General features: G+C 38.3%; 1 protein-coding gene across 1 annotated transcript in view; it reads right to left on the reverse strand.

Annotated features, from left to right (window-relative positions):
• mapk8ip1b (mitogen-activated protein kinase 8 interacting protein 1b) overlaps positions 1-2,354 on the reverse strand; it is a 31,365-nt gene extending 29,011 nt beyond the window's left edge. The window contains exons 1-2 of the mRNA XM_082152021.1: positions 1,863-2,354; positions 105-216 (exon numbers count right to left, since the gene is read on the reverse strand). Coding sequence (XP_082008147.1) covers positions 105-216; positions 1,863-1,918 — 168 coding nt within the window. The 5' untranslated portion in view covers positions 1,919-2,354. The remainder of the gene's footprint in view (positions 1-104; positions 217-1,862) is intronic.
• Positions 2,355-16,689: the final 14,335 nt, after the last annotated feature.

Here is a 16,689-nt window from a genome sequence, read left to right on the forward strand (position 1 = left end):
AAAATCAGAACAAAAGTACACAAAGGCTAGATGCATTGTAATTCCCAGTGGTTGTTTGAAATTGTTCTGTAATATTTTACACATTAGGCAAGACCTGTTCTCACCTTGATGTCAGAGTTGTGTCGCCTGGCCCTGAATTCAAATTCATCAGTCATTTCTGTGATTTCAGACAGGTCCTCATCTTCAAATCCATCCAACCCTATGTCATGGGTCAGCCTATAGAAAGAACCACCAAAGTTATTGGTCAGGGGCACTAGTGGGCAGTTTGTTTAATTGTTTTTAAATGTACTGCACAATATGCCCTTGTGAAAAAGAAGTGTGCTTGATTTATTGAATAGCATTTGTAGTGTACTTCAAATCTTAAAAGTCTATTTAAAAAACTACTTGTATATAATATAATATTAATGAAATAAAAGGCCACTTGAGTGTACTTAAAGAGAGTGCACTTTCATGATTGTTACTAAACACACTTAAGTGCACTTTTTAAAAGTGCAAATTATGTCAAATTAAAAAGTTTTACTTCAAATTTGAAATCATTATTGATATCTTTTAAATGTACTAAATGGCAGCTTCATCATTACAAATGTGTCATTTCAAATATATTTAAATGCATGACATACAAGTTTCAAAAGAAATTACAAAGTACATTTTAGTTAAATGCTTTTCAGTACATCCAGGCACTTGTATGCACAAACTATGCAAAAGTGACAGCCCTTCAGGTGCAATTAGTGTCCGAATTCACTCAGTCATTTTCATTCACTCCTTCAAGTGGACTATATTATTTGTAGTATAGGGAATAGTGAATGAGGGTATTGAATGAGGGATTTCGAATACAGCCTCTGTTTTCAACTCCTCCCTCGACTGCAAGCTGCAAATCCCGCTGAGCGAATCCAGCCGCAAGCCAAAGTCGAACACACCTTTTGATTAGCTGGTTCATGCTTTTAATTTGGGTTAGAACAAAACTCTGCAAGAAAGAGGCCCCTAAAGCACAGGACCTGATGCATTTGTGCCACTCGCACCGGCCTAAAGATGACCCAATCGAATTATACCCAAAAACTCTATAATAGCTGCCAAAGGTGCTTCAACTAAGTACTGCGTTAAGGGTGTAAATACTTATGCCAATGTGATTTTTTTTAAATAAATTTGCAAAGTTATTACAAATCTGTTTTTTGCTTTGTCATGATAGGATTTGGATTGTAGATTGAAGTGCAAAAATAAATAATTTTAAGCATTTTAGCATAAGGGTGAAGTGAAGCATAAAATGTGAAAAAAGGGGTGAATATTTTCAGGAACAGTGACATGGCTCACGTCATAGGTCACATGACAATGTCACCATGGTGGATCTATGCGTGCACTGTATTAATACTACACACAGTCATATTTTACTAACAGCTCTTCATCAAAAATAGTACCGACAGGATTACAGAAGCAGCTTGTGTCTGTATGTGAGATTCATGCTGTGCACATGCACATTCTCATTCCCTTTCAAAATAAAAGTCTTTTGTCACGGCATCAGTCTGACACTGAAATAAATAAAACCTGCATTGCAAAGTCGACTATTTAAAAATAAAAATAAAACAGTAGGTGAAGACAATAGTATGATGCCCTTACAGATTTATATAATTTTCAATCTATGAATAAAAAAATGGCAAATGTCAAAAATCCCATTTCAATACTGTAAAACATATTGCATAAAAAATAATAGATGATCCCTGACATAATGAATGTTGCTATGCAACAAAAATAACAATCTACTATGTGTGCTGTATCTGCTGCTCATCAAAACACATGTATACTAACAAAGCAGTATTTTTTCCTAGCACAACAAATTTTGCTTATTATAGAGAAAAATAAGCTCATACCATTTCTCCCATTGCTCCTCCGTCCATTCTTCTTTGCCATCACCGTTTGAGTCCATTCTGAGAGCAGTGCAGCATGGGATTGTGTTTACATCTGGTCAAAGCTCTCTTCATATTTCAGTGCCTGCCATTCGAGCCGCTGTATTTGAAGTCAGTTTAGACTGAATTCAATGACAGCAGCACATGCAGCTCCAGTATTCTCCATTCACTGTTATGTCCAGTGTATAATGATGACGCCTTGATGAATGCTGCATTTTTCTCACTGTATCTCTCTGCCCTTGTTCATGTGTTTACCTGCATCCTGACTGTACGATCTACAACAGGAGACAAAAAATAAAATAAAGCAGAAATGGCAAAATAAAAGCTCTTGCAGAGTCAGCGCTGATAGAGATGATGCATGACAGTGTCCTTCTGCTTATACATAATAATCATGCAGACGATCCAATAGCAGGAGTGTATTTCACAACATCTCTCCTCCTCTTGTTTTCAAAGTCGCCCATCCCCCATCTCTCTCTCTCTCTCTCTCTCTCAGTGTTTGAGAGATTTGTGTATGAGTGGGTGGGTGCAGCCAATTCAATACCTCTCTCCAATGCCAAACAGTAACATACGAAGAGAAACCAAAGAAAAAGTGTAAATATCTACAAATAATAAGAAAGTGGGCCATATAGTGAAACACTGACTACACTCTTAAAAACACTCTTTTCTTTTGCATTGATGTCACAGAATATTGGAACCTTTAGAACCTTTCAGTGAACAGTTCTTAAAATAACCTTTTTTGTTCTTAGTGTGAAGAACATTAATAATCTGAGGAACCTTTTTTCACTATAAAGAACCTTTTGTGGAATGGAAATATTCCATGGATGTTAAAGTCCCCCTGTAGCCTAGTCAATCATTTTACCCCTTAAAACTCATCTTTGATCACAAAAATTACATATTGAAATGTTTTTTCCTCTGAAAATAATTTATTCATGCTTTAAAACAGATTGAATGTAACACTACACCCTAGTATTGGAATCATGAATATGCAAATGAGCTGTAGTACTAGTAAACGCTGCACAATGGAAGTGGAAATTATACAAGGTTGTCTACAAGTCAATGTATCAGAATGGTAATGCGTTTTATGTATCTCTCTCTATGTAGGACACATAACGGTAATTAATATATGATTAGCCTTTTGCTTGACTACTTTATCAAACAGCTAATAATGTGTTGCTAATGTTACACAAACCATGTTCCCCATTCTCCATCTCTGAGTCAGACATCTGCCTTCTAAAACTCAGCATCCTTAGAAACGCTTTGAACAACTTAGCACGTCAGTGGAGAAAGCATATAGTTCATCGTAATAATTCACCGGTTATATTGCCAGTTAAAATATACCAGGATAACCTGGCTTCTCGAGACTCCCCTGCTTATAGCAGCAAATGATTATCGCAGTAATGAATGATATAAAGCCTGCCCGCACGTTGATGTGATTGGTTACAACATGTTTGTGACGTAGAGAACAGGTGCGATTTCAAACCGTGTTTTTGATACTGTCTTTAGCCCTATTCGGACGGAACTAGATTAACATGGAGAGGTGGGGTAAAGTAATAATTACCAGAGCTTCTCTGTGATTTTAGTCCCGTCCGAATGTGCCATCTCAGTAATCATACGGACAATGTCAGTAAAGATTACAGCAACTTTTACCTTCAGTAAAAAGGTCCGGAAAAATTACCTCAAGTATACTAATGCCGTGCGAATAGACCTGCTGTAAATATGTATGTAAATATTTCGTCATTTCCTGCTTAAAAGTAGTTTTCCGTGTTTTTTTAAGTACGGAGACGCTTGAAAAAGCATTCAGTTGCGTTCTAGACGCTGGGACAAGTCTGTGGCAAAACACAAGTGTTTTCCACATACCATGCAGATCGAAAGCACTTGTTAGAGCCACGAAACATCTTTTAGCGTTAGGTAAGTGCCCTTTACCAACACAATCCAATCTATCCCAAAATATCTTATCCCGTACGAATTGGCCATTAATATTACAGACGTCCTGTGGTAAAATTACATTACTCCATCTACCCTTGTAAATTAATCCCGTCCGAATAGTTTTAAGGAGAAAATACTCTGAAATAGTGTTGACTTATAAATTTGAACATGGTGTGTCTTAAAGCATTAGAAAAACACACAGATGCCTATAAACACATTAAAAACTTAATTTTCACCACAGGGGGTCTTTAAAGTTTCATCGTGGAACCATCGATGCCAATTTAGAACCTTTATGACACAGGAGTTATTTTGCACACACATGCTGTGAATTTCAGAGCCAGATACTGAGCAGGGCTGGACTGGGACAAAAAATCGGCCCGGGCATTTTGGCCCAGACTGGCCCACTATATGATCATAAACACCACCCATCTTTGCACGCCCTTAATTATATGCATACCAACTCCTATTCCTTAAAACCACTAATGCCATGTAATGAGTGAGTATAGGAACGAGTGAAAATTTGACATTTAGGCCTATTAATTAATACAGTTGAACTACTCCACAGTGATTAATCCTAAAACAAGCTATAAGCTGCAATGGCATAGCAATACCAGTGTTTCTCACAGGATTTTTGGTAAAACTGTGGTGGGTGTACCTTGGTTTCTCTAGGGGGGTCCGGGGGCATGCGAAAATTGAGCCTTTTAATGTTAAATTCATCAATCTGGTGCACTTTGAGAGTTCAAAATTAAAAGCTCCAACCCATATTCAGTGTGCAAATTAAACGAAAAATTCAAACCTCTTTTAGTTACAGTGTCTATTTACATTATACCTACTACATAGTAATAGTTATAATATTAATCCAATGACAGTAATAGCCATATTTTGTAAAACAAATGCACTAAAAAATAAAGGAAACTTTCATAATTAGTTTTGTTCCAATTTCTATACTTGAAAGAGATAAGCACATTATCTTTTATTTTGACGCTAACTGCATCAAGCTTTTATTTTGGCGGAAAACATGGTTTACAAACGCCTCTCATTAAATTTCTAGTGAATTGCGGTAATCGTCTTTATACTGTCTATGTAATCGTCAAGTATGCAATGTGGAAATAATCGGTAACTGGGTTATGGGTTCCTACACTCGATCATGACATAGCTTAAGTGTTTTGAAAGTAGTTCTGCTTACCGCAGGCTCTACACTTTCTCATCTCTCTCCTGATCCTCCTCACTATCATCAATCATCAGAAAACATATATTTTGACACATTTTACAGTGTCTGCTTTAAGGGCCTGGTTCTATTTTTTCACGCTATTTCGCTGCACAATCCTTGCGTTTCTTCTCCATCTCGCAGACTATTTAGACAGATACAACTGACACTGCTGCACGCTCGCTCACTCGTTTAAAGTTGTGATTGGGCCAGCCCAGTGTCAATCAAGAAAAGAACCAATGGGCCGCTGAACTAAGTGTTTCATGGGCTGGTCTGTCAGGAAAAAAAAAAAAACTAACACTGACTTTTTTGACCACTGCATTACACCGGCACAAACCCAGCGCCGCCAATTAAGCAAAACAAAACGAATGGGCCAGTCCAGCCCTGGCTGATACTGAGTGAAACTGGTGTTAAACTGGTTTTTCTGTTCAATACTTAGTGTTTTAAAAAAGACTGTTAAGAAAACACGAAATATTAATAAGGTAAATTATTTAAAAATACAAGGCAATGCAGATTTAAGCTTAGGCCTTTATTGCTGTAGCCTAGCGTCTAGAGCCTAGTTTTAGTTGTATCCTATAGTTTAGTTTATCCTATTTTATCCCACAGCAAGAACAGAAGGAATTTTGAAAATGAGATAAACGGGTACAAAGCGGAGCCGGGCCAGATGAGCCAGGATTTGTATGAGTCCGTTGCAGGTCCGCGAACTCGCTGCGGAGATAAAGTTTTAATCGCGGATGCAGCGCGGAGCCACGACGGGTCCGCGTCCGCGATCCGCCTTCGTTGCGGATCCGTCACTGAGCGAAGTAGACGCTGATACGAGTCCGTTCCGGAAGCCGCGATACCTCCGCGGAGGTTCCGCCGTGGAGTCCTTTTGCTGTGTGGGTAGGCCTACTGTATTTAGTCAAGGCAACCAAATATGTAGGTTCTATCATCATTTACTCATCCTCATGTCGTTCTGTATGACTTTTTCCTTTGTGATCTTCTTTAAAAAAAGATCATTTGAATAGTAACTATGGGTTTTTATTCTTGTTCATACAATGAAAGCCTAAAGGGTCCATCGTTTTTCTCTGACGTTCTTTGACACTAGTTCTACATGACTATGTAGCCTAATCCTGCAGAAACTTGCAAAGTTTTGGCTGTATTGTTGTATTTGACAATTCTTGTTTTGTTTTTTTAATATATAGGCTATTATTAAATATTTCAGTGTTCATTAAAATATTATCAAATATGTCATTGTTCATTCATTTTTTTTTTTTTTTTATGAGCCTCATAATCTTTAATCAAAATAACTTCCCGTCCATCTTGCAGCGACTTCTCTTCTCTTCTCTTCTCTTCTCTTCTCTTCTCTTCTCTTCTCTTCTCTTCTCTTCTCTTCTCTGATGACGTGTTTACTGGCACGAGGGTGGGACAACCTGTCACTCAAATTAAAGCAGCACTCAGCTATGGCACTTTCTTCGCTGTATTCTCGCTTTTTGCTCGCAGGTTTCTCTCTAGAGCTCCCCCCACAGCTTCGGAATAGATATTTGACAACACTGTCGTAAAAACTCGTTGGTGATTCTCAGACACCAGAGGCTATAGATCAACGACATCAAAGCAGATGGGACGTTCTTTAAAACGTCTTCTTCATTCGGGTTCGGACAGCGTGAGGGAGCGCAATAATGACAGCATTTTAGAAGATTTCTTTTGGCCGTAAAGCAATTGTTTACATCGCGAGACCTGATATCACGCGAGACTTCCTGACGCAGCGGCCGGCGGCCCGCCGGCTCAAAGTTGCAAGTGCGTATATAGGTATTTTCCGCTCACGGGCACCAGGGGGGTGCGAAACGACCACCATTCAACCCGAAATAAGTAATGTAACCATTCCAATGACTCCGAAGCTGTTCAGTTAAGGTAAAAAAAGTTACTTAGTTCACCTTTAAGCAACCAGCAAGCCACAAATTTCCAACCATCCAATAAATTCCCCATGGACAAAATCAAATCCTGCCCTGTAGTTGTGTTCATCTTGATGCGGCACTTCGTATAGTGCGTAGACCGATCAGTGTCTGACTTGGCAGTGCATGCCGGTTATAATTTTTGTCCGACTTGAGACTGTGACATAGCCTATATGCCATCAAAGTACCGAGTGTCTTGGAGATATTGCCACAGTTCTTGTGGATTTAGTCTGTCTCAGTTTTTGTTTCTTCATCTAATCAGATAGACTCAATGATAGTGAGAACAGATAACCATACAGAGTGACCACATCCCTGTTTTCCACGGGACAGTTCTTTTTTGCTGTTCTGTCCCCGACTAGAGCAGTTTCTGAAAGGGTCGGCCAGCGACAAGTTTTTTTTTTTTTTTTTTTCTATTTTAATACTAATTAGAAATATATATATATATATATAAAAAAAAAAAATCATCCCGGTCCGCCGCATCAATCGTCCTCCTCCCAGCGAGTGCTTGAAATGCGTCACTCAGAAATAGAACGCGTTCAGTTTTTTTTTGACAATTTTTTTTAAGAACGTGCAATTAAAAAAATTGTGTCGCGTCGCGTCGCCTCTCGTCACATCCAATGTAGACATCATTGCTTTCGTTTAAGTTTAGGGTCAAAATAACTGACATAATTAGCGAACATCACTTGTAGGCTATTTTACCATTCTATGCAATTAGATATAGGCTACTATTCATTAATTACATCACTTTCTCTAGGCCTATCCCCTTTTTTCCTCGAATCTTCTTCTTCCCGTCATCAGACACTGCAGAGGCTATCTATGGCACGTATAATGCTAATTTAATGTGTCATCGTGTGAATTCGGCTATCCGTCACAATCAGGAAACTTTTCACACAGTAGCCTTGCACCTTTAAAACAGCTCTCCAGAGGCCCCAGGCAGTGTGATTTTGTAATAATCATGTCAGTTTTTTTAAACAAATGTTATAGGCCTATCACTTTTTTTTATTAATGTTTTTTGCTCTGTTGTTGGCATTTTTAAAATGTATTTGCCGAAATTAGTAATGATATGCTATTTATTTACGGGTTTATTTAAAATAGCACTTAAAGAAGATCATTTCACAGTTTCGTTCATGGTGAAAACGTGAAACGTTCCATTAGTGCAGCAGATTAATGGCATATTTCAAGAGAATCGTTCAAATTGGTATAGAAGCATGAAATTTGGCACAGATACTCTCTAAGGGTCACTTTTTGGGAAAAAGGCGTTGGCCACCGAAAAATTCAACATGGCGGCCATTTTTTCAAGATGGCCGCTATTTCTGTAAAATGTTCATTATGTCAATTGTTAAAACAGTGATGTAGGCATAACATTTTGTGAAAATACTCTCTTCAGAATGTTTTTTTGGAAAACAGTGCTTGTCCCTCAAAAATTCAAGATGGCTACCAGTTTTCAAGATGGCCGCCATTTCTCTTGAATCCTTACATCTTTTTTTCAAATGGTGCTGCTATCATGAAATTTGGTACAAATATTCTTCAAGGAACATTATCATGGAAAAAGGTGTGTGCCGCTCAAATTCAAGATGGTGACCATTTTCAAGATGGCCACCATTTCTGTCAGAGCTCAATTGAATGTGTTAAGGAAGGTTTTGTTTAATAGAGTGAACGTCATTACACAACCAGGGCACACTGGTGACTTAACTGCTGTGGAACTCAGCATGGGGTTCAGTGTCAGCTGATCTAGTTTTACTTACACTGTAGTTCTTGACTAGTAGTAATAGTATAGCTAAGTTTAGTGTCCCAAATGCTGTCTACCAGCCCCTCATCAATTAGCTAGTAATAGATGTAGTTAGATAGCCGCACCTGAATTGACAGGTTGTGCCAGCGCGGGAGAGCCGAGCCAAGGGTAAGCGGGGCAATACATGACTTGTTCATGTATGCTTACCTGGAAGGTGTACAGATCACACGGGACTTAAATGGCACTGGATGAATGATCGGGCTAGGTGTAGGTGACCCGTACCTAGTTGTATCCCATACCTGAATGTGTACTATGTCTATGATTGAGGTGGTAAAAGGATAACCCCTCGGCCTTAATCAGACAACAAACCCCCAAAATGGCAAATGAAATTCCCATGTCAGCCAAGAGGCTAACTGATTGGAAGAAATGTTGTCTTTGTCAGACAGACACAAAGGAACCCCTCCAATCACCACCTACCCATCATGTTTCTCAACATGATGGCTATAAAATGATTGCCACCAACATTCCACTCTTACACAAGATGAACAAAATGCCAATGACCCTGGACCTGGAACGACTGGATGAAGGTGGTGGTATAGAAGCTTTGAGAAGGAACCAAGCAAAGTATCACTACAATTGTCGACTTCGGTTCAACCACACAAAGTTACTTCGTGCCCAGAAGCAACAATCCGATGCTCAATGTAGTGAGATAGATGAAGGCCAAACAAAGCATCGCAGAACCATGATGCAGAAAAGTCTAGATGATCAGGTTTGCTTTCTTTGTGATAACATATCTCCTGAATCTGACCTACGTCAGGTAATGACACTGCAACTGAATGACAGACTACATGAATGTGCACAAACACTGAATGATGCTAAATTATTGTCTCAACTAAGTGGTGCTGATGCCATTGCACAGGAGCTGAAATACCATCATTTGCGTCTCATTCATCTTTACAACAGAGAGAAACCTCAGAAGGCTTGAGAAAGAGTCACAGAGTGAAACGATTCAACCAGCCATCTTTCCTATGGCTCTTTCTGAACTGGTCACCTATATTGTTGAAACCAGTCTCAATTCTGATGGTCCTTCCGCCTTCCGTCTCGCAGATACAGTGGGGAGAACAAGTATTTGATACACTGCTGATTTTGCAGGTTTTCCCACTTACAAAGCATGTAGAAGTCTGTAATTTTTATCATATGTATTCTTCAACTGTGAGTGACGGAATCTAAGGGCCCTTTCACACCTACCTTGTTTGGTCCGGACTTTCGGACTTTTCAGTTTGGTCCGAATCAAAATTACAGGTGTGAAACCTCCCCCGGACCACGGTCCGGACCAAACAGACGAAATTTGGTCCGACGAAAAGAGGTGGTCTCGGTCCGGATCAAACTGTTCAAAGGTTTGGTTCGTTTCTAGTGTGAAAGCATTTTCTGTATGGTTCGGACTTTCGGACCATTTACAGGAAGTTCCGGTGGTTCCCGCATAGCATAAACAACTGAAGAAGAATATTTATGTGCAGATCTGTCAGTCCTGCCCACAGCGTTTCTTCCAGCTGATTCGCGCGCGCGCGCACACACACACGCACACATTTGTCCTGCATCCTACCAGCGATGATTTGTTTGCACAACGAGGACGTTCATTTGCCGAATTTGAACTAGCGTCGAGTATAGTTGGTGCTGGAGGGAGTAATGCCGTAATAATAACAGCATAGTGGCAACGATAATATGCGTCTGTTCATTCATTCTTGTCAAAGTTACCCGCCGAATTGACAACACGCTGACGTCAGACGCACGTCCGTTTACAAACCAATCAATGTCAATATGCAGCCATGTAGATGATGACGACAGGACGCAAGTACGTCATGAAAAGTTCTTTAGTGCGCTCGCATAATTGCAATGTGAAACCAAACCAAAACTAACCAAATGTATACAATGTATCAAAACATGAACTTTGGTTCGGACCTTGGTGCGGACTTTCAGGTGTGAAAGGGCCCTAAAACAAAAATCCAGAAAATCACATTGTATGATTTAAGTAATTAATTTGCATTTTATTGCAAGACATAAGTATTTGATACATCAGAAAAGCAGAACTTAATATTTGGTACAGAAACCTTTGTTTGCAATTACAGAGATCATTCGTTTCCTGTAGTTCTTGACCAGGTTTGCACACGCTGCAGCAGGGATTTTGGCACACTCCTCCAGACCTTCTCCAGATCCTAGGCCACTCCAGGACCTTGAGATGCTTCTTACAGAGGCACTCCTTAGTTGCCTTGGCTGTGTGTTTCAGGTCGTTGTCATGCTGGAAGACCCAGCCACAACCCATCTTCAATGCTCTTACTGAGGGAAGGAGGTTGTTGGCCAAGATCTCGCGATACATGGCAAAGAATGATGTTTCCACCTCCATGCTTCACGGTTGGGATGGTGTTCTTGGGGTTGTACTCATCCTCCTTCTTCCTCCAAACACGGCAAGTGGAGTTTAGACCAAAAAGCTCTATTTTTGTCTCATCAGACCACATGACCTTCTCCCATTCCTCCTCTGGATCATCCAGATGGTCATTGGCAAACTTCAGATGGGCCTGGACATGCACTGGCTTGAGCAGGGGGACCTTGTGTGCGCTGTAGGATTTTAATCCATGATGGCGTAGTGTGTTACTAATGGTTTTCTTAGAGACTGTGGTCCCAGCTCTCTTCAGGTCATTGACCTGCCGTGTAGTTCTGGGCTGATCCCTCACCTTCCTCATGATCATTGATGCCCCACGAGGTGAGATCTTGCATGGTGCCCCAGACCGAGGGAGATTGACCGTCATCTTGAACTTCTTCCATTTTCTAATAATTGTGCCAACAGTTGTTGCCTTCTCACCAAGCTGCTTGCCTATTGTCCTGTAGCCCATTACACAGCTCTCTGGTCTTGGCCATTGTGGAGAGGTTGGAGTCTGTTTGATTGAGTGTGTGGACAGGTGTCTTTTATACAGGTAACAAGTTCAAACAGGTGCAGTTAATACAGGTAATGAGTGGAGAACAAGAGGGCTTCTTAAAGAAAAACTAACAGGTCTGTGAGAGCCGGAATTCTTACTGGTTGGTAGGTGATCAAATACTTATGTCATGCAATAAAATGCAAATTAATTATTTAAAAATCAAACAATGTGATTTTCTGGATTTTTGTTTTAGATTCCGTCTCTCACAGTTTCGGTGTACCTATGATAAAAATTACAGACCTCTACATGCTTTGTAAGTAGGAAAACCTTCAAAATCAGCAGTGTATCAAATACTTGTTCTCCCCACTGTATGTGCAACCTGTACCAGCAGCGTATCCTTTTTCTAACAGTGGCAATTCCTCTCTGTGGACTACACCTTGCCGTGGTGGAGAGGCTTGTGTACTCCAATGAACCTGAGACCTATGACGGTGGGGATTTTATAGCCCTGGCAAGTTTAACTAAGCTGGACAGGTCAAAGGAGAGGAGGCAGACAAAGCAGACATTATTTTTTTTTTTTTTTTTTTTTTTTTTATTTAATGTTTATTTGACAGGGACAAATGCATAGAACATTGCTTTATAAAAAATACAAAGTAGATGCCATGCATACAGGTTTATAGCCATGACTAATTTGCAACCCCTGTCCCTGGTTAGGCTTGTAAAATTAAAACAGAAATTACAGAGTATTGAATAAAAAATATAACTATTAAAATACATACAATAAATACATCCCATACATGAAATAAGATATGGGCTTAAATCGATGTAGAAATCACTATAAAACAAAATCTAGACACATTTAACAATACAAAAACACAAAAGTATGCATATGTCTGTGCATGCTAACATATGCAACTTTATGTTTATATGCATTTTGTTGTATCCTGCACAGTCAGTGTTCACAAAGTTGTTTCAGTTTTAGCCATTGCTTTAAATGTGTATTAAAAACCTTGAGTTCTGTCAGTGTTTTCATTTCTGATGGTAAGGCGTTCCACAATTTTATGCCTCTTACTGAAAATGATGTCTGACCAAATGTTGTTCTACGTTTTGCGGCTATACAGTTTCCACTTACTGTGCCTCTAGTTCTTATTCCACTCTTTTGTTTCGCTACTAGTTGACAGAATATTTCTGGTGCAAGGTTGTTCACACACTTAAAAAGTAGTTTTAGAAATGAATAATTTACAAAACTGTCAAAACTGAAAACATTATGCTTCCTTAGAATGAGGCAATGGTGCCATCTTACAGGTTTCTGGTCCATTACTTTTAATGCCTGTTTATATAATGACCTAACGGGTGTAATTGTTGTTTGATTGGCCTGACCCCAAACAGTAATGCAATACGATAGATGAGAAAATATCATAGAGTGCATAAACTGATGTGCTGCCTTAATGGGTATATATTGTCTTATTAATCGGAAGCAGTTTAAATTTGTCTTGACAGTTTTGCACAGTCTCTTTACATGACTATCAAACTTAAGATGAGAATCTAAAGTAACCCCTAAAAATTTAAATTCATGTACCTCATCTATCTCCTTCTCATCAATCTTTATTCTAAAATTTTCATTGACCTTTCTTTTTATTGAAAAGCACATAGAGACTGTCTTATCATAGTTCAGGGTCAGATGATTATTTCGGAGCCACTGTGATACACCATCCAGTTCTTTTGAAAGCATCTCAGCTGCAATCTGAGGGGTTTTTGCTGAGACATATATAATTGTGTCATCTGCATACATTTGGCATTTTACCCTTTTGCAACTGTCTGGAAGATCATTTATATATAAACTAAAAAGTAAAGGGCCTAAAATTGAACCTTGTGGAATTCCGATTCGGCAAGTTTGAATAGATGACTGGGTGGAATTTATTTTGACACACTGCTGCCTGTGTTCTAGATATGATCTAAACCAAGTTATTGCATCATGTGACAAGTTAAAATTTTCTAATTTATTTAAAAGAATTTCGTGGTTCACAGTATCAAAGGCTTTTTTCAAGTCCAGAAATACTGCTCCCACTACATTACCTTCATCTAATGACTGTTTTATCATTTCAGTGAGGTAACAGTTTGCCAACTCTGTTGAGTACCGTGGTCTAAACCCAAATTGCTTGGAATGTAGAAGATGATTACTTTCAAGATAATCAACCAGTTGTTTGGCAACTGTTTTTTCAAGAACCTTTGAGAGTGCATTATGACTATTTGACAGAAATGGTGGCCATCTTGAAAATGGTGTCCATCCTGAATTTTTGAGTGGCACATACGTTTTTCCAAAAGAGTGTTCCTTGAAGAATATTTCTGCCTAATTTTATGCTTGCATCACCATTTGAACACTTGAAATAATTAATATTCGACAGGAACGGTGGCCATCTTTAAAAATGGCGGCCATCTTGAATTTTTGAGGGACAAGCATCTTTTTCTATTAACATGTCCTTTAGAGCGTATTTGTATAAAATGTTATGCTTAGATCACTGTTTGAATAATTGATATAATAAGCATTGAATAGCAATGGCGGCCATTTTGAAAAATGGCCGCCATATTGAATTTTTGAGTGGCCAACGCCTTTTTCCAAAATAGTGGCCCTTAGAGAGTATCTGTGCCAAATTTCATGCTTCTATACCAAAGTGAACGATTTTTTTACTAATCTGCTGCACTACATAGTTTAGTGGAATATTGCTGCCATCTACTGGAAAACAAACACCTTTTGCTAGTGCGCAAAGTTTGTGCATGAATGGCTAAATGTAATTACTCTTGCTATTTGTGTTTAGGCTGTAATGTGGCTTAGGTACCTTCATCAGCCTTTTTTTTTCTTTCTTCTTTAATTTTTTTTTTTATAATATCATGAACACAATCTTGCCTAGGGCAGTAAATTGGTCAGGGTGGGCCTGGAAAATGTCCCCATTGCACACTGCAAAAAGGCCAGACGGGTGCAGAAACTACACTGAAATACATGAAGAACTTACAGTACAGGTCAAAAGTTTGGAAACATTACTATTTTTAATGTTTTGGAAAGAAGTTTCTTCTGCTCATCAAGCCTGCATTTATTTGATCAAAAATACAGAAAAAAAAAATATAATATTGTGATATATTATTACAATTTAAAATAATTGGTTTTCAATTTATTATACTTTAAATTATCATTTATTTCTGTGATGCAAAGCTGAATTTTCAGCATCATTACTAATATACTAATTACTAATTCTAATATGATGATTCATTATCAAAGTTGGAAACAGTTCTGCTGCTTAATATTTTTTCATAACCTGTGATAATTTTTTAGGATACTTTGATGAATAAAAAGTAAAAATAAATAAATAAAGAAGAAGCAAATGTTTTAAAAATAGAAATCTTTTGGGATGTGTTAAATTGATAAAAAGTGATAGTAAAGAAGATTTATATTATTCGAAAATATTTTTTTATTTTGAATAAATGCAGTTCTTTTTAACCTTTTATTCATCAAATATATTAGGCAGCAGAACTGTTTCCAACACTCATTATAAATCAGAATATTAGAATGATTTCTAAAGGATCATGTGATAGACTGGATGTCACATGTGACAGTACTGAAGACTGGAGTAATGATGCTGAAAATTCAGCTTTGCATCACAGGAATAAATTATTTTTTAAAGTATATTCAAATAGAAAACTATTATTTTAAGTTGTAATAATATTTCACAATATTACTGTTTTTTTTCTCTCTGTATTTTTGATCAAATAAACGCAGCCTTGATAAGCAAACAACGACGTAGCTAACTCACTGCTTAACTAGCCTATACGATCTATTTTTATTTTTTATTTTTACAGTTTATGTATACGATGCATGAGAATTCAGCTACGACTGTTTCCTGAAACAATCCTTAGCCTAGGCTACTGTATGTTCAAGAAGGTGGTTAATGGTGTTGTCACGCAGGTTAATCAATCCGTTTGCGATCGAATTACGGACGTGGCATCTGAGGGCTAAATATAATTTTTCGTTGTTATTTTGCTTTGTTTCTAGATTCAATCATAGACTCGTTCTTACGTAGGCTTCTTACAGCACGAATGCGCATGCACAATCATTACCAGACTTCGCCTTGGGCACAGGCAGCTCTAAATCATTCCCTATAGAAAGAATGATTAAACATGGGAATTGTAGTTTATATGGATCAGCAGAAACTGTAGAGCATGGGCTGCTAATATGTTTTACTGCTTATGAAAATAAAAGGGTATTTCTTTTGAAAGAATTAAGAGAAATAGATGAAATCGTAGCCTACACTTAAAACGCTGCTGCGTATAATCGAATATTTAACACATTAACGAGGTACTGAAGAAAGTTTGACCTGTTTAATAAGATTTAAAGGTAGAATTTATTTATTTATTTTTATTATTATTTAATTATTCGTTTTCCCCCCATTTCCCATTCCGTCAGTGGTCCACCACACTCCAGCCCATTAGTTGGCGGGAATGGTGCAACATATCGTTTGTTTGCCAACCCTTCTTAAACCCAGAGCCCGTCTATCTCTGTTAAACCTCAAAGAAGAAGAAGAAGAAGAGAAAAAATAAAGTAGGGGTTGTGAAGAATAGGGGAGGGAATAGAAAAGAAGAAATAGTTATGACAAGATTAAGGATAGGTCACAGTAATTTGAATAGCACACTACACATTATAAGGAAGCACCCAACTGGTTTTTGTGGTTGTTGTCAGGTTGCAGAAACTATAGAGCATGTGTTGTTGAGTTGCAGACAATATGAAGAACAGAGGAAAAATATGATGGAAGAGTTAGGAAAAGTTGGAATAATAGGGACAGGAGTGAGGGAAATACTGCAAAGTGGGGAGAATGAACAAAGCAGAGGAAATATTTTCTTTTTTTAAATCAAGAACAGGTCTGATGAGAAGAATATGATGTAAATGGACATGAAAGGAAAATAAATCCGGAAGATGGCGGTAGTGCAACATTAATGGATGCGAACTGCCGATAAACCCTAAAGAAGAAGAAGAAGTGAAAACAACTTAGGTAAAGTTGGTTTTATATTCGATATTCGCACATTCGCGGACTTCCGCGTT

The sequence above is a fragment of the Leuciscus leuciscus genome, assembly GCF_965113295.1.
Source record: "Leuciscus leuciscus genome assembly, chromosome: 2".
Taxonomy (NCBI): domain Eukaryota; kingdom Metazoa; phylum Chordata; class Actinopteri; order Cypriniformes; family Leuciscidae; genus Leuciscus; species Leuciscus leuciscus.